The sequence below is a fragment of the Coloeus monedula genome, assembly GCF_965178545.1.
Source record: "Coloeus monedula genome assembly, chromosome: Z".
Taxonomy (NCBI): Eukaryota; Metazoa; Chordata; class Aves; order Passeriformes; family Corvidae; genus Coloeus; species Coloeus monedula.
This window is the reverse complement of record NC_138822.1, coordinates 67,807,199-67,829,486: the sequence shown is the minus strand read 5'-3', so window position 1 is coordinate 67,829,486 and position 22,288 is coordinate 67,807,199. Positions and strand designations below refer to the sequence as shown.

The window sequence follows — 22,288 nt, the reverse complement described above, 5'->3', positions numbered from 1 at the left end:
CCAAATCTATTTTAGCTTGTATTTCATTATTTTCAGCTTTCTTAATATATTGCTAAAAGAGGTGTCATAAGTAAGCAATATTACAAGTGCAGAACACAACCTTGTGATTTTACTCAGAAATGTGATAATTTATATGCACTTATATACACTCAGCATATATGACAGAATAAAATATAATACACAAGTAGTCTTGGTTTTCTTTTTTTTTTCATTGATCAACCTTAGTTATTTGATCAAAACTTGATGATAATTTTCAGTCATTCATTTAAATGCCCAGAAGATTTATTCTTTAAGAAAACCACCTGGGGGAAAAAAGTATGAGTGAAATATACAAAGCTGGAGCTATTTTTCCAAGTTGTGAATCTGATAGACTGAATATGTGATTTATCCATAATGGCGTATTATTCTTCTCTTTTAGTTTATCTTCTGAATTGTCATAGACTGAGCATATGTTATTGTAGATGTTTCCTGACCATGACAGAATAAGCTTTTCAAGCAAGAAAAATTCCTGAAATAGTTCACGATCAGATGCACGTTCTTAGATGATTTATTTAAAACCAGATAGCTACTACTCAATCCTGTGTCCTAATTGTGCCCTGCACTGTATTATGGATCCTCTTCCCTGTGCCAGGGGCTGGCCTGTAATATTTTCGACTATGAATGCTGGCTGGGTGCTGGGTAAATGTCTCACCCTGACTGTAAAGAAGCTGCAAAGGGAACACAGAGGAAGGTCAGCTGTAGATAGCTGTTGACAGTAGGAAACATCCTCCAAAGTTGTGGTGTACAAGATGTTCCCTCATGTGGATCCCATGAGGCCACTTGGGCCAGAACTGGGCAAAGTACCTTCAGTGCTGGCTATAGTGGCTTTTTCTGTTTTATAAAACAAGAAATGTTTGGTTTTTTCATTTATAAAGCATTGGATGTAAAAATAAAAAGTCCATTTTCTACAACCAGCATAGAGGGAAAGGGTTTTTTTGTTTGTCTTTTGCCTAAGATAAGTGCCTGAAACAGGACTTGGAAACCACTGACAGTGCAGATGGAAACCCTTTCAAAGTGACCAGAATTGTTTGTCTGGGCAGATGCTTCCCAGGATGGCTAAGCTGCAATCGAGCATCATGAGGAGGGAAAAACCCAACCCAGCACTGCTGGTGGAATAACAAACCCTTCTGGAAATTGCTGTCCCAAATATGAGTGTCAAAATGGGTAACCATTACTGTGACCCTGACTTCAGTAACTGGGTGCAGGAAAAACAAGGCGAGGGAAAGAGGTCTGGAAGAAAAACAATTTAAATATCACTTTAGAACTGCGTCTAGCTTTTGTATTTTCTTACCACCAGCAGTGCTCTCACCTCAGGCAGGTACTCTCAATATTTCTGCTCATTGAGGCCAAGACCACTTGATAAAGTCAACACCATTGTTCGTAAGACAGAATAGTCTATTAGAAAGTAAGGTGTTTTTTAATAATTCAGGGCTCTGATGTGCAGTCCCTGTTAAATCTCACTGTGGCACTGTCTGTCTGTTGCTGCAGCAGAGTCTCATTTCACAGGGCAAGTTAACTGCAACCACTCATTTCTACTCCTGGAGAAGCACAAACACCACTCCACCCCGCTGTGCATGTGGTAACGTCGGAAGTTGATGTTCCTGGAATCATGAGCACCACAGCCCCCTGTGTCACCCTTTTCAGCACTCTCATATTCTCACCCACCTATATTTTGTTATAGAGCCACACCAAGGAAACTAGGTTAGAGCCCAGCCCTTGGGAATATTGCAGACAGAAAATGAACACATTAATATTAGCAAGTTTATCTTCTGTCTCTGTCAGTGCAGAGGTATATCTTCAGTGCTGGAGGTATAATTGCTGCCTCCCCATTTTTCTGTTCATTATGATGTGGATTGTACATAGGAGGAATTTGTTGACAAGGTCTGGCTGAACCACCTTGAAAGGCAGGGCCTCTCACAACCACCAGTGACAGGGAGCAGTGCAAGTTTCTCCACAGTCTTCCATCAGCATGGCCAAAAGCACCAGTTCTGAGAATAATTGTGAGTTCAGTGCAAATATTTGTTACTTGAACTCTCCTAAGACCAGTAACCAGACCGGACTGTGGCTTTTGGCAAGGGATGTGCATGCCCAAGATTTTAACCAGTGAAAGCTACATCACTGTCAATGTGGTCCATTGACATTTGAATATGTCACAGGTTTCACACACATAGTAGTCCAAAGTCCACCCTATTTTCATGCATCTGCTTTTTTCTGGTATCAGTTTTCTGGTATTCTTTCTGGGCTGAAAGAATGTCTTTAACAGTTTTGGTTGCAAGAGCTTGAGACAGACTGACCAGTGCATCCTGATAAGAAACATCCTCTACATTGTTTCAAGATAACCTAAACCAACAACCATGTACCATTTTTCCATTTAAATGGAAATCATAAAATCATAGAATCTTTTGGGTTGGTAGGGACTTGAAATATCATCTGTTACAACCCCCCTGCCATGGACAGGACACATTCCACTAGATCATGTTGCTCAAAGCCCCACCCAACCTGGCCTTGAATGATTCCAGGGACAGGGTAGCCACAACTTCTGGGCAACCTGTTCCAGTGTCTCACTATCCTCTGAGTAAAGAATTTCTTCCCAACATCTCATCTAAACCTACTCTCTCTCAGTTTGAAGCCATTCCCCCTTGTCCTATCACTACATGCTCTTGCAACAAGTCCCTCCCCATCTTTCTTGTAGGCTTCCTTCAGGTACTGGAAGGCAGCAGTTAGGTGACCCCAAAGCCTTCTCTTCTCCAGGATGAATAATCCAAATTCTCTCAGTGTTTCTTCACAGGAGAAGTGCTTCATACCTCTAATCACCTTCATGGCTCTTCTCTGGACTTGCTAATTAATAGTTAATGAAATACTCATGACCATTATGTTTTAGTACAGGAGTGATTAAGATTGATTAAAGTAATATTTAATTTTTTCATTTACTGATATTGCTACTGTTCTAATTATCTTTATCTTAATTTTCTATGTGGCTGCAGAAAGGCTTGGGGTTTTTTTGAAATAAAGGTGTTTTAAGAGTGTTAATAGGCAAAGTTTCTGGCTTTTTGCAAAAAAAGGTATTAATAATTCATAAGAATGAAGTCTGTGAAATTCTGTTGTTAATATATTAAATCTAACATATACCTTTTTAAGTAGCTAAGGTATAGAAGTTCCCATTCTATTATTATATAAGGGCTTTTTTTTAATAAGGTCTTTTTTGCTCATCTTTCTGTGGTTCCTTTGAAAAAATCTGTGCCACTTTGAATTGAATTATGATTAAATTAAACCTACCTGTAATCTGTTACACATTAATTATGAAATGCCATAAGTCAATCCAAAAAGAGCTCATTCAGATGACTGTGGGATTATAAACATACTGGGGTAGAAGTGTCTGAACCGTCTAGGCCAGGTCACTAATAAGATTAGGATATATTTTTGAAATTGGCAATTTTTAATTAAAAGTTGTAGCAGACATATGAAAATGGCTTGCTCTAATTTGTCTGACTATGATGAACTGACATTCAGAGTCCAAAGGAGTCTTCTGAGTTTATTTCTTTTTGGCAAGTATCCAAGAAAATTATCTTGAAAATCTAATGGCTTGTCTCAATTCTGTTTTCTAAATGTTTTTTCCTGATGCCAGATTGAGTTGCCCAAAAGCAAGGTTATTTTTACAGCTTGCCTGATAGTGGGCAGCTCTGTCATCAGAAGACAAAACAAAGACTTTGACTAGAAGCTGTGGAGGCAGTCCATGCTCCAAACATATCACCACACTTTCAGGAAACAAGAGTTGTTGACAATAGATAATGACACCCTCTGTACTGAGAAATAGAAGTTTATTTAAAAAAAAATTAACAAAAAATTACACATGCAGTGCATTAGATGTATAGCCAAAACTAAAGGCACTACAAAACATCAGGCACTACAAAACATCAGGCACTACTGCCCAGCACAAGAGCAGTATGAACCTAAGGACTAAAACTGACTGGCATCTGCACCCCAATGTGATGTGTGAGTATGAGCTGTCAGTCCCCTCTTGGGCATAGAGAAGCAAGGGCTGTGTGTCAGTACTGTGTGTTCTGCATCAGTGCCATACATCACATCAGTGCCATTTGCCAGGTCTTTGCATGACCTGGTCAGCCTTGGGGGCTGCACTCTATGACCAATCATGACTATGTGACAAGCAACAAGCAAGACAGACCTCTCAGAAAATGATCCTTAGGAAACACTGCTTACCTGGAAGACCTCAGTAAAAACAGATGTAGAGGCTAAAGTGTGACAGAGAAGTTCTGCAGAGATGAAACTGAAAAGTACAAGCATAAACAGGAGCATACAGAAGGAGAGAAGGATTCCTTAGGCAGGATCCCTTAATCCACTCACAAATTTCCGGTAAAGGTAAGTATAGCTCAGGAAAGCTGGTGTGGTAGAAAAAGTCAGTGTTTAGGAACTGGGAGGTACTGCGTGAGGGGACACCTCACAGGCACCTAGAGTTCAATGTTAAGGCATGTCGTGTTAAAAGAGACAAGACTAACTTTGTGTCACTGAATGAAAGTGGAATTGCAAATGCTGTGTTAGTATGTTTTATAAACTCTGCTACAAGCTGCTGAAAATGAGCTTTTCTCAGTCTGGTCAAGAATGTGTTTCCAGCTAATTTTTTCAGGCTTCGTTAGTGTCTGTCATTGCAAAACTGTAACATACATGGAGCTACTCTCTGTGGCTTTCCTGTTTTGAGCTCAGTTCTGAGAACCAGCCCAGCAGTGCTTTCAGCAGTGAATGACACCAGTGGACACCTCCTTTTCCTGGACCTTTCTTCTGCCCATCTCCAGCTGCAGAACCAGTTATCCTTCCACCATGTGTTTTCAGAGGTGCCAACAAAATGCAAAACTGTGGGACTCTTTACAGCTCCACTGCAGGACTCCTGCCACTCTCCCTGGCACAAAGTGCCCCTCCTCACACAGAGCACTGGAGAGGTGGGAGGGCCGGCACTCTTTCAAGACGCTGGTATTTCAAAGCTAGCAAAGGCTTCCCTCCTATTACATGGAGAGGGAATAAAGCCTCAGGGTGGGCAGAAATTGAGTCAAGGCTGCTGCTCTGCTAACGGTTGCTGGGGGAGGGGTTGCTGGCCCTGGGGACTGAGATGGGTTCTGGTAAGTGGGTGCATGGGTGGGTGGGTGCGTGAAGGAGCCACAGGGGCTGGGCAGGGGCAGTCAGGCCTAACAGTAACACCCTTCCACATGCTACATCACCCATAAACAGAAAAAAGGTTATGTGAATGAAGTAATTGCAGGAGATCACACACAGGAAGCCCAGCATCTGAACTGTTATGAACCTGTTGGGTTATGGTTTACAGATTTTATCACTCACTCTTTCCTATCAGTGACAGAGACAGCCACTGTTCACATGAGTGAGGGAGTTAAAGTTTTGCCTTCGCCAAGTTACACACCAATTGGTGGCCACTAGGCTGCATGGTGTGGAAAGCTTCCTGTCATTTAGCCCCACAAAGTTAAAAGGGACTAATTTGTGTTTGCAACATCCTCTGAGACCCCCAGCTGTAAAGTGAGAACAACAGTACATTATTCTTTCCACTTTTTTTATACCTTTCACTTTTTTCCCCTCAGTTTTTCCCAGTTCTCTCTGTATTCCAGTACTGAGCCAAGTCTCACTGACATCTCCTAAGGTCTTCCTTCCCACGACCTTGAACTAGAACTGGGTCTAAGCCCCCACACACCACAGCAGCAGGTTTTATTGCACTATGGCCAACGACCAAACCAGTTTTGTGGTGTCAAGTTGCTTCTTTTTTGCATAGCCTTTATGAGACAGGGCTTGTTCAGCTATGCGAAGAACTGTGACATGCCTCCTGGTCAATAATCAAGGCCAGTAGGTTGTTATGCAGGAGTTATTTATTCATGCCTCTGCAGCATCCCAAAGTTTACAGTATTTGGTACATGTAAGTGCAATAAGCAAAGAAGCAGAGAAACCCTGCAGACAGACACTTCAAAATTGCTAGTTACAAAAGACCTAGTAAATATTTGGAAGGTAATGGAGTACAGCAAGCTAACCACAGATTTCTTCAGAAACACACCAGATCCTTCTGTTACTAGAAGTCTGTTGAAATCCATAGCCAGAGTCCTGTTTGTTTCCACAGATGTTAGATAAGAACCGTGTTAAGAACTATAATTTCACCCATTGCAATCAGTATTTACACTTTTTGAGGAACTGTTAACTGAAAGAGTGAGATTATGAACCAAGCTGTGAGATGATTTAGTTGATTTGATAAACAAAACAAAACAATACCAAAACAAACAAAAATAGCCAAACCACCACACCCCCTCCCCAAAAGAAACCCCAAACAAAACCAAACAAACAAAAAAAAATCTAGGGAAAGAAGTAGGACATTATTTTTATTTCTATATTTGTATCTTTATAATGAAGACTAATTGGAAAATAGTTTCTCTGTTTAATATTTTAACTCTTAGAAATTGAATTTTAGATAAATCCACAATAATGGTAAAATCAGGTATTTGGGGTTTAATAACATCACAGAGAAATATTTGAACATTTTAAGCTTTTGTTCTATTTTTTCTCATTCAGCAGACATCTCATTCACTATCAGTCTGAAACTCAATTTTTGTGTAAGTACATATTAACAGATGTTGCCTTATCCCAGGTGCAATGAATACTTTCCCATCCCACTAAGAAGTAGAGTGGAATCCAACATAAATTATGATTTCTAAGTGGCAGTTCCCTACTAAAGATTAGTAAAGGTGTTATCTGTACAGATGTGGATATTTTGAACTGTTCTCATAAGGCTGTGTTGGTGACAGCAAAGCTGTAAAGCTGGGAGGTGCATTTCAAAGGTGGCACACTAAAGCAGCAGCATCCAGCTCTAATGCACAGCACAATATTTATTAAAATGCTCTTGCCTCTGGAATTTTTTTTTTTTTTATCCAAACAATATATTTTTCAGTCAGCCGTGTATAAACTCCAGGTATGACTCTTTTTCCACAATTTTTTCCAAAAGTAACAATCCCATGGTACTGATCATCGCAAAATAATGGCCCACCTGAATCTCCCTGGAAGACAAAACAGAAGGAGCTGTCAGTGTGCATCCATTTCTCTCCAGAGGAGCATGCAGTGCCACCTGCAGTGCACAAGCATGTTTGGAAATGTTACCTCTAACCTTTTCCAGCCTATGAAATGGAGCAGTTGGCTTACATCAATTCATGGGAATTGGGTGAGGTATAAAGAGAGGTTGCTTTTCAAACCTGAGGGATTCTTTGACGGAAATGTTATAGACCAGCAGGGTGCTATTATAATTCTATTTCAAAATATATTTTTTATTGTTAGTGTAAATGGATTCTCACTTCTTTATCAAATGTCTCTTCTGGATTCAGCACAGAACATTATCAAAAGCAAGATCCAAACAGTCCCAACAGCACTTTTGGGTAAAAAGTTAATTCTGTTGTGGCACACTTCGCATCTATTCAGATGTTGATTTCTGAAAAGGATCAGATAATTCAGACGCTGTAAACTCTTGTTTTTCTCCCATAACTACAGGTGGTGTCTAGGGAAAGCACCATAACTAAAGAGATATACGTGAATTCAACAGGTAAGTCCAGGCTCAAATTCTCATGCTCTCAATCCTGATATGTACATCGACCTAAACAGAGCAAAGTTTTAACACTTCTTTTTCACAACAATGAAGTCTCTTACAGGTGTCATTAAAATCACTTTATTCATTATCAGCCTCATAAGATGTGTAGCACTGCTTTGTTCCCAGTGAAAAGAGAGCCATTGTTAAATATATGTGTCGCCCCCTTTGTAACTTTGCTTCTTACCTGGCAAGCATCGCTTGGAAGAAGTATATTTTTCCCTATAGCACACAACATGTTGATGGTAATTTTGGGCTTATTGGCATTTTTTTTTTTTGTCACAGCTTTTCCTATCAACAATTTTAAGATTTACCTCCTGGAGATATTTTGGTGGCTTTCCTGATGATGTGTTTCCCCAGCCAGTCACTTTGCAGAGTGTGCCAGGTTCAACACCTTCAAAAGAGTCAGGCAGAGGCAAACACTGCACATATTGATTCAGCTTTGCGGTATCATTCAGCTAAAAAGGAAAAAAAGAAAGCTTCCATATGCAGAAAGCAAGGGGAATATAATCCAGTTTCAATTGCCATTTGATGTCATTCTACTAATACTTTCCTTATAAATCACTTTTCACTATTTAGGAACTGATCCTGAAGTTAATTTCCCCTTTGAAAATACAAAGGACTTTCCATAGGAGAAGTACAGCAATATACTCTATGGCAGCAGGAGTGAGTTCAAGCCCAGCTTCCCATCAGATATGGTAGGAAATGTAAAACCTACATGAGAGTTAGGCTGTTGGATCTGTGTCCTGTTTACTAACCTAACTCACTACTGAACTTCAGTGTTGAAATCATATTCTGGTGCTTGACTGACAGAAAAGTCTCAAAGAGCAGAGCAATGTCCCCAAGAATAAAGATGAAAACAAAAGCTCTAAGCAATTAGTCATGACAGCAGCAACGTAACTGAGGAAAAATCAGGTCCCAGTCTATCCAGACTGCCAATTTTTTCTCTGAGACATCCTTAAGGGCCTAAATGATTCAAACTCTCTCTGTTTTGTTGGCCTTTGCCTAACAGATTCATCCTTCAGCAGAGGCTGGTTTAAGCCTGTAGATGAAAATGCAGCCAAAGCCTGACATATATCCTCAGTGTGCTTGATAAGGGCTCACAGCTACTGAACGGATATTTTCAGTCTTACAATCACTGCACCGTGATTCATTTCACAGGTTGCTGTATGGTTCTCATCTAAGCAATTCCAGCTTTATACCTTTAAAAAAATGCAGTCCAGCAAATCACAAATTTATAAAAATAAAAAATCTTTTCAGTAATTATTGCCGGTGCAGCTGGAAAGTTCCAAAGATGGAAAGTTTATCCCAAGCCATTTAATGCTCCGTTACTGCAGAAGTGTATAGATGGGAGGTGAGCTCTGATACTAGTACTATCCCTGCTTCTGTGTCAAACTCGAAGGATTGTATGGTATCCATACCATTCTGGAACAGAGCTGGGATTTTCAGCTCTAGAAATACTACTTCCTAGTGATCCATTTTGGTTTTGTGTTCACAAATACCTTGGTGCACAGAAGAAGCCAGTGAAATGAGACTGGTCTACTTTACAATGAAGCAGATGTATAATGCTCACTAATATCTGGGAGAAGGAGTTTCTCAGAGGTGGGCTGTGATCAGGTACTTGGGCCACAGGTGCCTATAAGTGCTCCAGCTAGCACAGAAAGGGACATGGTTACCTTCCTCCCTGTGTCATTGCCGTGTCAAACTGGTGATGCACTCTAAATACTAGAAACCAGGTTCCAGTCATAGAACTATAGAATCATAGAATCACAGAATGTTGAGGTTGGAAGGGACCTTAAAGATCATTTAGTCCCAACCCCCCTGCCATGGGCAGGGGCACCTCCCTGTAAATGCAAATTCTTACAGCTCTGCCTCCCTCTGGTATCAGGTGATAATGTTGGCAAGGATATCTTTCCATGCTTCATTCTGCAGTGTCCTGAGCCTTATCCACTTTGTGACCACTCTGTGCTCTTAGAGCTCAGTCTGTATGTCCTGTCTTATCCACACTTTTGCTTTACATCATTATCCCAAAAAATTAACAGTAAGTTTCATCTCCATGTTCACTTAGTCCAGCACAAGGTATAACTCTGGGATAGAGATATGAGCCAGACTTTATTGCATACATCCCTCCAGCATTGCCTTTGAAAAATTACCGAAGAATGTGCTTTGTGTTTTGGAGGGATTGCTGCAATGAATGGGTTAAAAAGGGAGTTTTAGGGCACAGAATGGGCTTGAAATATAATCCCTGCTCACAGAGCCACTGATCCCTTAACTTCATCTAGAGTAATACAACCAAAAGTAGATTTCTGTGATACTGTTAAGCTATCTAAACAATGTACTCTTCAATATAAAAGAGTGGTCAAAATTACCATCAGCAAAATTCCTTTCATAAAAATACAGCAGTATTTTTAATAATACACAATAATACACAATACCTTGAGGAGCATTATATCATTTTTTCTGGAAGACCAGTCAAACTGATGATGATGAAAGATTTCCATAATCTCAAATATCTGCTATTCTTTTTCAGCAATGGATGCCTGATGAGCTCCAAGAACAACTCTGTCTTCCAATTCATCTATTCTGTAATTTATAGAAAGTATAGGGAGAGAAAGTCACTGCAGAAATTGAGCAACATCTCTCAGGATAATCAAAAGACATATAACATAATACCATTTCATTTTACAACAACATGATTAAGACACAGAGCAGGAAATAATTCATTTCAATGTTTTGACATAAGCTTCTTCTTTCCTCTATTAGGTAAGGTTTCTTTACTGTGAATATAATTTAGTGAAATAATTGTGTGATAACTGACCTCCAGAGATTTTCAGAGTTTTGTATTAATTTCATGGAAGAGTCTCCCATCTTTTTAAGGAGAGTTGTGTGCACAAGGACTGCTGCTACTCATGCCTTTCATTAGTCTCTGAAAGGTCTCCTTTGGGATTATGACCTAATCCTGCAAAGGATTGGAACATGCCTGGCATGCATGTAGGTTGTCTTGATGACATCAGTAGCATGTAAGAATGCACATCAATACTCAACACTTACCCTGAGCATTATGCGTACAGGTACGTGCTCTGCTAAAATAAATATCTTTAGTATTAATAAGTGCTTTGTCCTTAATTTACTAAACGCAGGATACAGCATATAAAGGAAGAGTGATGTGTTCTGCCCAACCCAAGACACCCCAGCAGTGAATATTAAAAAAAAGGGAGAATGCTAAAATTCAAAGAGTTATATGTTCACTTCCTGCTAATAAACGCTAATAGCTAGGGAACCAATAAATTCCCCTCTGTTCCAATCTCTCTAAGTATCATCAGAAATGTATTTATTAACATTTTTTGTCTTAATTTTGCCCTGCTAAACTTAATGTAGCCCAGTAATTTGACATTGCAGAATATATGCTGCCAGTTTCCTGCACTTCAGAACATAATCTCACCAAACATAGGAAAATTTATTCAAGCCAGAACAAAGACTTTATCTATACAAACTCAAAAAAACCCTCTTTTTCTTCATTCAAGATGCATGTTTCACTGAAAGACACTATTCATTTCTTTGTATGTGAAAGTTTGCTTGTGAAAATAGCTGCAAAGGCAGTGCTGTAGTCCAAAAATTTCTCTTTTTATTTACAAAGCATGCTTCCTCAGAGAGAATTATATAAGACCCTAAAACCTCCATCTCGGTGCCTCTAACAGGTGGTTCACAGGCACAATCTCTCACACAGAGATTCACATTGCTGAATTCATGCCATTTTGCCTAAGAAAAAATTATCTCAGATGTGATTAACACGTAAGATCCATTAGTTAGGAAGTTTTACGTGCACTGCAATTGCACCTGCTGAGAGTAGACCAGGCACAGAACAGGAGTTGGTGGGTTCTGTGTGAGCATTGTTTTACAGCTTAGGAGAAGGAAACCTGCCTGATTCAACTTGCCCCAGTGGCAAAGACTTAAAGTCAACACAAACCAATGTGCTGTTAGAAACCCAAATCAATGACCAGAGCACATTCTCCACAGGATCAGAGACAGACAGTGCCCTTTTCACTGAACAGCTAACAAATCTGAATTTTTGTAACTGTACTGGATATCTCTGACCTATTTACTGAAGAATGAGAGACTCCAGATCCCATTAAAAAGTCCCTTAATCCCAAAAAAGAAGACTTGGTTTTGTTTTGTAAATTTCCAAAACACAGCATGCAGGGAATGAATATTTTTCCCCTTACAACCAAACCTGATTCAGCTGAAAAGTAACAGAAGTTGAATTCACTTAGGAGGAACCGTGTCCTCTATTTCAGACTAACTCAGGAAAGAAGGCTGGCCAACCTGCCCACACTGTGTTTAAGGAGGTCAGGTTTGCACAGCTTTATTGTAACTGGTTTCCTTTCAGATAGTCAAAACAAGGAGAAAAAATTGGAGAACTAATACACAATTCAGAGAACATTTTTACAAAAACAGGACGTTTTACTTCCCAACAAGAACAGTAGATGTCCCCCTTACCTTGAGTCAGCTGCTCAGCAGCAGAGCTGATCTCGGAGTATCCCAGATGGGGAAGAGGTGCTTGTGCTCACATTTAACTTGTCGAATGGACAAGTTTTCTTGTCACAGTCATGAGCAACATTCTGGCTTTGTAAGGCCAGGTCACTTAAAATGAGAGGAATAGTGTCCCCATCTAATTCAACTTCATCTCTCAGGGTATTTTGAAGCTTAGACCCAGGCACACAGGTAAGATTTGTTTAAAGTACCTTGGGACGTATTCCCTTCTCTAAGACGTTCCTGTTTCAGATACATAAAGAGTTAATTTGGTCTTTCAACAGCACAGTATGCTGTAACATTGGCAGGATCTGACGAACGAAGGCAACTGTATTCAATGCAGACCAGCAGCTCTTAGCAATTTAAAACAGTATGACAAGTTGTTGGATCATTTTAGTGAGAGAACTGCAGCTTTTAATAATTTATAAAAAAATCAATACCCACCTTTCTTCACTTACAGGCTTGCATACCATGCCCCATTTCAATTAAGAATTAAAATTGCCCCATTTTAAGATACTTGCTGCTGAAATTATTTCACTAAATAAAACCCATTGTTTTTCCACAAGAGTTCCTCCACAAGAAGCATCTAAATACTTGTTCTGGATAGCAGCCATATAGGGCCAGGAATGAGGATGCTCTTTGTGTCCTCTGATAATGTCCGTGCAGCCACCTGAAATGCAACAGAAGTGCGATCATACTACACGTTATCCAGAGGAATTGGAAATTTGGATATTTTTGCTCTTAGGTGAGTATTTGCATCTTGCCAGTAGGGTAACAGCAATTAGAGGGAGCAGGAGAGCAGGAGAGCTTCCAGGTGTCATAGCTGCTGCTATTTGCTGACAGGAGTGCTGTAAATTACCATGCACTCTTTTGTATTTAAATGCCCCCTACAGGAAATGGGGTTTGAAAGTTTTTATTAATAGCTCTCTCTCTTGAAACTTCCCTTTTCATCATTATCATTGTGTTATTTTACTACAGATTGATTTCTTTATATTTGTTCTTTCAGTTTCTTTAAAGCCTGCCTGTTTCTTGAATCTCCTAATGAAAGCTGAATAAAATCTAATCCCTGAATAATCCCTCATGTCTCAGGGAATTCAACGCATTTTTTGGCTTCAAATGAAAAAAAAATACATGAGAAGAGTTAAACTGGCCATCTTTAAGCTGGTGAAAGAAGAGGGAGAACGAATGCAAGGGCCAGCTGAAAAGGCTTCAGAGAACACCAGTGTGAAGGAAAAACCAGGGCATATAGAGTAAAAAAGTCACTCTTAAACTGTGGACCAAGATAGAGTAAACTCAGGGCACATAGAGTACAAAAGTCACTCCCGTGGACCAACATACATCAGCAGCCAGCAATTGCTCCACAGAATTCCACTGCCCAGGTAACATCTTCAGTGGAAAGACTGAAAAATACCCATATGTAAATTAACAAGAACCACTGAGAACTGTCAAACATCTGTTATTTGATAAGCTAAGGAATGTCATATAAAAGACAAACCAAGACAAACCACACACATGTAAGACAAATCAATTTGTATTTTCTTAGAAATAATTTTGGGGGTGCAGCTTTCAGAAAGTGCCAAATGCAAACAAAACGTCTAATCTGTGGTCACAAAAAAAAAAAAAAAAAAAAAAAAAAAAGGTGAATTTGTGAGAAAGACATTTCTATATTGTAGATCTCTATGTCTGCATACATGTTTTGCATACCTTGCTGGTAAACCACTACAAAAAGCCCAGCCTGCCCTTGCGTGTAGAAGTTAAAAACCTGCCACCATATTCAGCATCTTTAGAAAGAATCCGAAACATAACTTGCCCAATAAAACTAGCTCTCATTTTTATTCAAGAGTTACAGAATGGCAACTCTTTGTCTCAACCTCACTGTTGAATGAGATTGTAACATTGAAATATGTATTTCTATGGCACGGAATCTTACTAGTTAGAACCCAGTTTGAAAACAAGTATACGACGCAGCAAAATGTAACACAATGTTTCAGAAGACTCTTTCAAAGCTCTTTTAAAAGAAAACATGTAACTATTAGAATTCATCAGCTTTTAAAAGAGCCAGCTGTAGTTCCCCCAAAGTCATTCTCCATTCTCCATCTAATCCCAGAATTATTCATCCACTGGAAATTACCTACAGGTCATCTCTGCAAAGAAAGTCATAAAGACATAATTGCGTTTGTCCTTTATGACTTTGCCCCGCCAATAAATAGCTTGATTGAAAAGCAGCATAAGAGACAAAATAGAAAACAGATTCATGTTCTGGCCAGACAGGAGAAGGCTTGCACTTCCAGAGCATAATATGTAATATTGGATTATTTCTGTCAAGTACAATCAACATCATAGAAGGAATGCCAATTTGCTGCAAGACTTTGAAGACGCCCTGAATTTACCACATCTACTTGTATTTCTGTGCTACTATATTTTCCTGTGATATCACATAGCAAATAAGTGAAAGAGGAACACTGAGCGAACAGCTGAGGCAAAAAAGACAGCCAGGTAAGTATTATGAGGCACTGGTACCAGAGAAGAAAATAAAATAGGTAAGCCCAAGCATGTATTCTGCTCTCTCCCCAACAAGTTCCCGGGAAGTCTGTCTCCCAGCCACTAAGAGACATGTCCAGATACACTGGGGTGGAACTGGGGATGGGGCAGCCCAAGAAGAAGACAGGGAAAGCGTGGCAGCTCTGTCTTACTGTGCTCCTGGCAGCTTCCAGCTCTGCACCACTGTCCTGCCCTCCATTCCCTGCCCAAGTAAACAGCCCTACAGCTGAGATGAGACTGTCTGAACTCAGGCACCAGAAAACATGAAAGGTTTAGAGGCGTGCCTGAACTGGTGTCCTAAAATCACATGCGATGCTCACCCTAAGCCCCACAGAAAGCAGCATGAAGGAAAAAGAAACACAGTCACTGCAGAAGGAAAATTATCAAAATGACTGGGTATAAGGGATAGAAGACCTCAGTACAGCTGAAAGTGATCCACTGGCCCATGGGCCTAAAGCCCATAGGAAACTTCCCCAAAGGCAGAGGCTGGAAATAGTCTTGGGTATACTCCTTGTTCTTTTTACTCAGGCAGTGGCTTCTGCCAAGTGAGTGGCTCTGCTTTGTGGGCACTGTAGGGAGAAAGGATGGAGTGTTTTGCTTACAATATGTCACTCCTCTTGAAGACCAATCGAGTATGCAACAGAGGAGATAAAAGAAGTTTTGCTTTGGGGTTTCCCTCTACATGCAAAAGACCAATAGAATCTCAACTTCACCATAAATTAACTTATTGCCGTAACCAAAGGAGTCCAGTCAACTAATTGCATGCTCTATAATTTTATGTCAAAATTTCACCCTCAACTATGTAAGTTACAAGCTGAAAAGAACTCTCTGACAAAAAGCATTTGGGTACAAAATTCGATGCTGGTTATGTGCATATCAATCTGATCTTTAACACCTGTGCCATCAGGGATTTTGCAAATAGTCAGAGAGGTTGTTCAGGAGCTTGCACAGAAGTGATCAATTGATACTGAACAACAGTTTAGACTGCATATTTCTAGTTATCAATGTCAGTGGCTCTCTCAGAATTGGAGGGGTTTTTTAACAGGCATGGATATGCTAGTATCTATGGAGTTTCAGAAAAAACGTCTTTAGAAGTAAGTATGATTTAGCAGTAAATAGAAGCACAACTAGAAATTGAAAAAAGTATAAACAAGCTATAGAAAATTTGGTTTTAGATAGAAGGCATAGATTTACCTAAATCTATTTCCTGGAAAACATCTAGGAACACTTGCTAATGTTTTATTCCATGTCTTCCAAATAGATTTTCCTTGAAAATAGATGACACAAACATCGGATGGTACATACCAAACCTCTTTTCCTGGCCATTGCAACTCACATAGGACCATCCAAGGAAGAGCTTCACAGTCTCTGAAAATAGAGACACCTGCCTTTTTCAAAGAAATCACCAACAGTTATCCTCTGTCCCAGAAGAGGGGGCAATAACAAATTTGAGCAAGGTCTGCCCAAGGTCTTCTACAGGTTAAACTCACGTGGAGCTGGGCCAACTGAGCTCAAAGATGTGACACAGCTAGAATCCAGAAGCTTTCTACAGGCTCACCATTATAGGGCTCCTTTCTCCTTGACTGTAGTGGGGCTCAAGACTTCAAGAAACCTTCCAGTCTGTGTGACAGTGACATTTCACTAGTTAGTATAGAATAATTGATATTCTGAATTATTTAATGTTGACGCAAGTTATTTCTATTATTTGGGTATATATATGCAAGTGAGGAACCGTGCCTTTACAAGGCTCTAAATAAGATTTATTCATAGAATCATAGAATCTCTTGAGTTGGCAGAAATCCAAAACTATCATTGAAGTCCAGCTCCTGGCTCTGCACAGGACACCCCAAGAATCGCACCATGTACCTGAGAGCATGGTCTGAACATGTCTTGAACTCTGTCAGCCTTGGTGCTGTGACCACTGCCCTGGAGAGCCTGCTCCAGTACCCAACCACCCAGGTTTCAGGACTCAATTCTGTTGCCTAAAACTCAGCATTTAGTCACATTTGAGATACTGTGGGTTTTCCAGACAAGGGCACAAGGCAGGCAAACCTGACACAGCATCTTCAGAAGAGTGATGACCTTTTGCACCAGACCTGAAGCACCTCAAGACACTTTAAATATCATTATACCCTTAGCTATAGGCCATGAAATCACACCACACTCAGTGCTGTATGAATGCTCAGCCAGTGCAAACCTCATGAGGTAGGATCAGATCCTGAAATGAGTAAACATCAGACTCCTTGGCTCAGAGGGTCTCCTGAACAAAACAGATATTTCATTGATGGGGAATGGACTGGAATTCATGTCTGACCTGGAAGCCACCTGAGGTGTCTGGAATGAAACTATACAGCTTCACATGGACAACTGAATCAGCCTAAATTTATGTGAAAAGAGTCCCACTGCATTTCAGCCCAATATTCATACATCAGTTCTCTGCATGTGCTACAGAGAGAACACGAAGTGGGGCAGAGCCTGTCTTCACACCACAGTAGATGATGCAATTTCTCACTAACACTTCTGCTGTAAGGTACATTGGTGGGGAGTATTTCTGTCTTTGTCATGGTTACAGATGTCAAAAAAACCCACATCCTCTTCATTTCTTTGTATATATAGATAGATAGATAGATAGACAGATAGAGATATATCGAACAATGAATAAGGAGGAACATCAGACAGAAATCATGGGTGCTTTCCTCCCTTGGAACACCTTTGCTGCTGTTATTCTCCTGGTAATTCATGGAGGTAAGTACCTAATTTAATACTTTTGAAGGTAGGTGCTGCTGTACAGAGTTCCAGTTAAGCCAACGTGTATTAATGTAAAGGAAGTAGTCACAATTATTATTTGAATTCTTATAATTAGCTCTTCTCCACTGTCTGCATATGTTTGATCTTTCATGCAAACAAAATAATCTCTGAATGGGTAGTGTTAATCAAAGATGCACAGAGGCTGAGCTGTTAGGAGGATTCTGAGTAGAGAACATAACAATTATCTGTTCTTTCTCTCCAGAGGCATACACATACATTAACTGCTTGATTTTCTCTTTTTCTGAAAAACAGATTCATGTAATGTGCCTTACGCTATATAGCCCAGTTTACAGGTACAATAGTTATGATGTGGCAGATCTGAGGTTGTAACTCACTATGAAAGCTAAGAAATTAACCATATCAGCAATCTTCAAGAAAAGAAATCTGTGCAAAAGCAACAAAACTTTGGCGGGGTTTTTGCCCAAGCTAGCCCCAATGATCTCATTTCAGTATTATCGAAATATGATGAAGTAGTACTGCTGAGTAGTTTTAAAATTCTACCCCAAAGACCATCATTGTGACATATGTACATACTTGCATGTCTGTATACTTTCTAATTACATTAGCTGCATTTTCTAAGAGTCTTGGAGTGTCTTATAGTATTTGTTAGCCCAGCTGTGTGTCTTGTGGCTTATTTTTTTAGGTTTGTGTGCAGATATCATTGGAGGAAGTGAAGTAGTACCACACTCAAGACCATTTATGGCCCAAATCAAGGGACCAAGAGGAGATATTTGTGGAGGAGCTTTAATCAAGGAAAATTGGGTGTTAACAGCTGCCCATTGTAATGTGTAAGTTCTTACTGTGATTCAGAGATTGTCCTTAGTGAGTATCTGGTGTCTCTGTTCAAGCAGGAGAGTTAGTATTTCTGGTCATTTTATCCATTTATCACAACCACGATCATGTTCTGATTACTGTGCTTTATAGTTTCTATCAGCAAATGTGTTACAGTGTAAAAAAATGTTATGACAAGGTATACTGATCTTCACAGTTTCTGAAGAGGTATTTGAAAACTTTTAGCTGCATGCAATATGGAATAGCAACACTGAAGCAGTGAGTTAGGGGGGAAAGTTTTATCCCTGTTTTCTCAGTCAACCAGTACGCTAGATGAGAGGAATGTGCAGCCTAAACTGCTGCTCTGAGAATGAAAGTAAATTCTTGTAATTTTATTCTGTAAAAGATATGCAGTTTACCACAGAAAGAGACAGCATGTGGTGAACACAAGATCAAAAATCCTCCAAAGAGATGGCAGGAGACACTTAGAGCTCTCTGCCTTACTTGGTGTGTTGGCTTGCCAGCCAGTCTTTCTTCTCCCACCCAAGTCAAGATGCGAATAGGTCTTTGGCTCTACTGAGTCCTTCAGCAAGGCAAGAAGTGAGTTTTGAATTACACATCCCACCCCTATTTGCTTTTGTGGGGAGGACTGAAGCTGCTGCTGAGCCAGACCTCACGCAGGCTCTGTCAACAGCCTGACCAAGACCAGTGAACCACTGGATTCTGCAAACATTAGAGAAATGTATCCATCACTCCTGTCCTTGCCCAGACAGGGAGATATATGGGACCTACTACAAAGAGAACACTAGGCCCAAAAGCTGTGTATTAGCATAAAGTAAAGAGTGTTTCCAAATGAGATTGCATTTAAGAGAAAATACAATGAATTATTAACTTAATGATGGCTCAGTCAACAGAGAGCTCTCAAAAGAGGAAGGAAAGGAGCAAGCACTTTCCCAGGGTTGTGTTTTCCACGTGAATGAGGGCCAACATACACATCTGCTCCAAGAATATTTTCCCATTCAGCTGTAAGATGCACTGTTTGCCCAAAAAGAGCTGTACCTCTGGTCAGATAGTAACACCTGCTTGGCCTGTTTGGCCAAGGAGTGCTAGACTTCTGGTGTCTGTCAGAGAGTCTGCCACCACTTCAGGATCTTATAAGTACAGGAAGTTGCAGAAAAACTTAAGAGAAGAGGAATGAGCCATGTCTCACACAGATTCAGAAAATGGTGTTGAAATCTGTTAGAGCAAAGCAATAGTATATTTTGACACAGTAAAGATATCTCTGACCTAACAGTGTTATTTTCCTAAATTTTCAGCACAAATTACAGAAGGCACAGTTGGTGAAACAAGTATCCATGGCAAATCTGGTGCGTCCACCACTCGTTCAGTTCCCAAAAGGAAACAACAGGGATAGATCCAGAGTCAAGTACCTGAAACCTGCCTGTGCTCCTGGGGAAATGAAAAGAGGATAGCATGAATTTTGATTCACGGAATCACTTTTTTCTTTTAGCTCTTGTATGAACAGGGTCATCTTTTAGGTATTTCTAAATTGCTGTTGTTTTTCAGGCACAAGAAAAGAGACTGCAGCACCTGGACATTATAGCACCACATTTAATAGCAAAAAATTTAGAGTTACATCAAAGTGAATCCCAATAACCATGTCATCCTCTCCTCAGGGAAAAAAGCAAAGTTATTCTTGGAGCTCATTCGTTGAAAAAAAGGGAAAAAGAACAGCAGACTTTTCAGATTGCAAAATACTTTCGTTATCAGTGCTACAACCCCACTACCATGGAAAATGACATCATGCTGCTGCAGGTACAGACTTATATATTGTTTGTGGAATATACATCTCCTACAATGCACTGTTTTCTTCCTTCTTTTGAGGGAGATGAGCCAAGGGAGTTTCTGGTGACTTTTTTTCTAGTCTGCTAATCCAGCAGCCAGAGGAATTGGGGATGCACTGGAAACTAATGCAATCAACAATTTTTGCCAAGTAGTAGACAAATTCTGGAGCTTGATCAAGATATTTCAGTTTCTGGCTTTTCACTAAAAGAATAGATTTACACAGATACATCATTTGGTTAAAAACTCTAGTGTTCTGTCTGAAAAAGAGTTCTAATTTAAAATGTCTGACTTCTCTGATCCTCAATTTTGCCAGTATCAGTAATTACTGTTATTTTGTCCTCTCAACGGTCTGAGAGCTAGAGAAGTAAAATATGATGTTTTTTAAAGCTAATAGATCAGCAAAAGGTAAGTGGGCTTTCATGAGACAAAGAATACTCATTTTCTTCATTCTTGCATTGATGGCATAAATACTGTCACAAAGAATGGAGGAATCTCAAAAAGGGATTGAAGTAATTACCATAATGGGAAAGATCCAATGGTTAACATGCAAGGGCTTCTATTAGACTCTGCCCCATAATACCTATTTTCCATATCTTCTACAGCTTCAGGGACGAGCAAAACTTAATAAAGCTGTAAAACTGATCCCCCTGCCTACCTCAGATGATGATCCCAAGCCCGGAACAATTTGCACAGTAGCAGGATGGGGGACAACTGCCAATTCTCCACACAAGTTGCCTAGTGCCCTGATGGAAGTCAATATCACTGTCATCAGCAGGCAGATCTGCAATGATAAAAATCATTATAATGGAAAACCTGTCATAACAGAGAACATGATTTGTGCAGGGGCTAAGAACGGAAAGAAGGACTCATGTAAGGTAAGTATATTTACTAAATAAATTGCATAGATTTTATAATAAAAATAAAATATAATGTACTAGTATTACACATTAACCTTTTCTGTCTCTCTTCAAATCAATGAATAATTTTATCAAATATCCATGAATTTACCAAGGCTTTTTCTTCTAAGCCTTAAAATCAAAACTTTAGATGGGTAAATTCACCTTCAGAGCCTTTGGATATTGCAGTTGTATCCAGGCACGGAAGATAGCTATCCTCATTTTCAATAAAATGAGTTTAATACCAAAATGTCCACAAAACAGCTTATGGGCCCATTCTCAAGCAGCTGACCACAGTGGAACTACTTCTTTTGTGTCAGAGGACTTTGAAAGGGGTTTTGCTGATAAAAAGTATTTGATTGAGTCCCAAGTCAAGTACACAACTGTGTAAGAACTATCACATTTTAAAAGATTTAAATGTTGCCTATAAAGAGTTACAAAAAAGGTATCCGTTTCTGGAGACTTATATTTTCCATGAGGAGACTTTTCAGCCATTTTTCCTCATTTTCAAGGAGACTGTCTTCCTTAGTGCTGAGCTAGATTCGTTCCCCATAAGCACACTTGAAAGATTAGACTGAAGTCTCTGAAGTCTTTTTTTTATTTGGTTGGTTGGTTTTGGTTTGGTTTTGCTGTTGGAAATCTTAATTTCCAAGGAGGGAAAAAAGATTCCTGATAACACTGGCTACTTTTTTATTTTCTCCATGTAACTAGTGAAAATTTTATTTAAAGGAAACATTTTTTAGCTTTTGTTAATATGAATGACAGTATTTTCCCTTTTTCTAGGGGGATTCTGGTGGTCCTTTAAGATGTAATAATGTGATGAGGGGCATCACTTCATTTGGGAAGCGGAAGTGTGGCAAGCCTGATGGCCCTGGTGTCTACACTCGACTCACAAAGCGATACCTCGAGTGGATAAGGAAAACCATAGGGGGGGCCTAACAGATTGAGTTTGGGCCAAGTGATTTGTGTAAATGAAATAGGCTTTAAAAAACACCCTCATTAGTCTGGTAAAAGAGGTATTCTTACACTGAATTTTGGCAGCTTGATGTAGTTCTGCTACCACAGCATTTATAGCTTATACGGTCAGCCATGGAGTCATTGGGGGTATTTGGGACTGGGGATTTCAACATCCCCCGTAGTGCATGTTCACACTGAGCTCTGCATGGATTAGCATTTCAGATCAAGAATCTCATCCTGGTTTATGTATACTGCATGCTGATTATAT

The 22,288-nt window shown here is 39.7% G+C and overlaps 1 protein-coding gene across 1 annotated transcript; it reads left to right on the top strand.

Annotated features, from left to right (window-relative positions):
• Window positions 1–17,427: 17,427 nt before the first annotated feature.
• Window positions 17,428–22,002, top strand: LOC309584918 (granzyme A-like; the record flags this gene model as incomplete). Its single annotated transcript, XM_082301256.1, has 5 exons — window positions 17,428–17,488; window positions 18,195–18,339; window positions 19,999–20,137; window positions 20,770–21,042; window positions 21,847–22,002. The coding sequence occupies 5 exons, from the start codon at window positions 17,428–17,430 to the stop codon at window positions 22,000–22,002; spliced, it is 774 nt and encodes a 257-aa protein (XP_082157382.1).
• Between the last annotated feature and the right edge of the window lie 286 nt (window positions 22,003–22,288).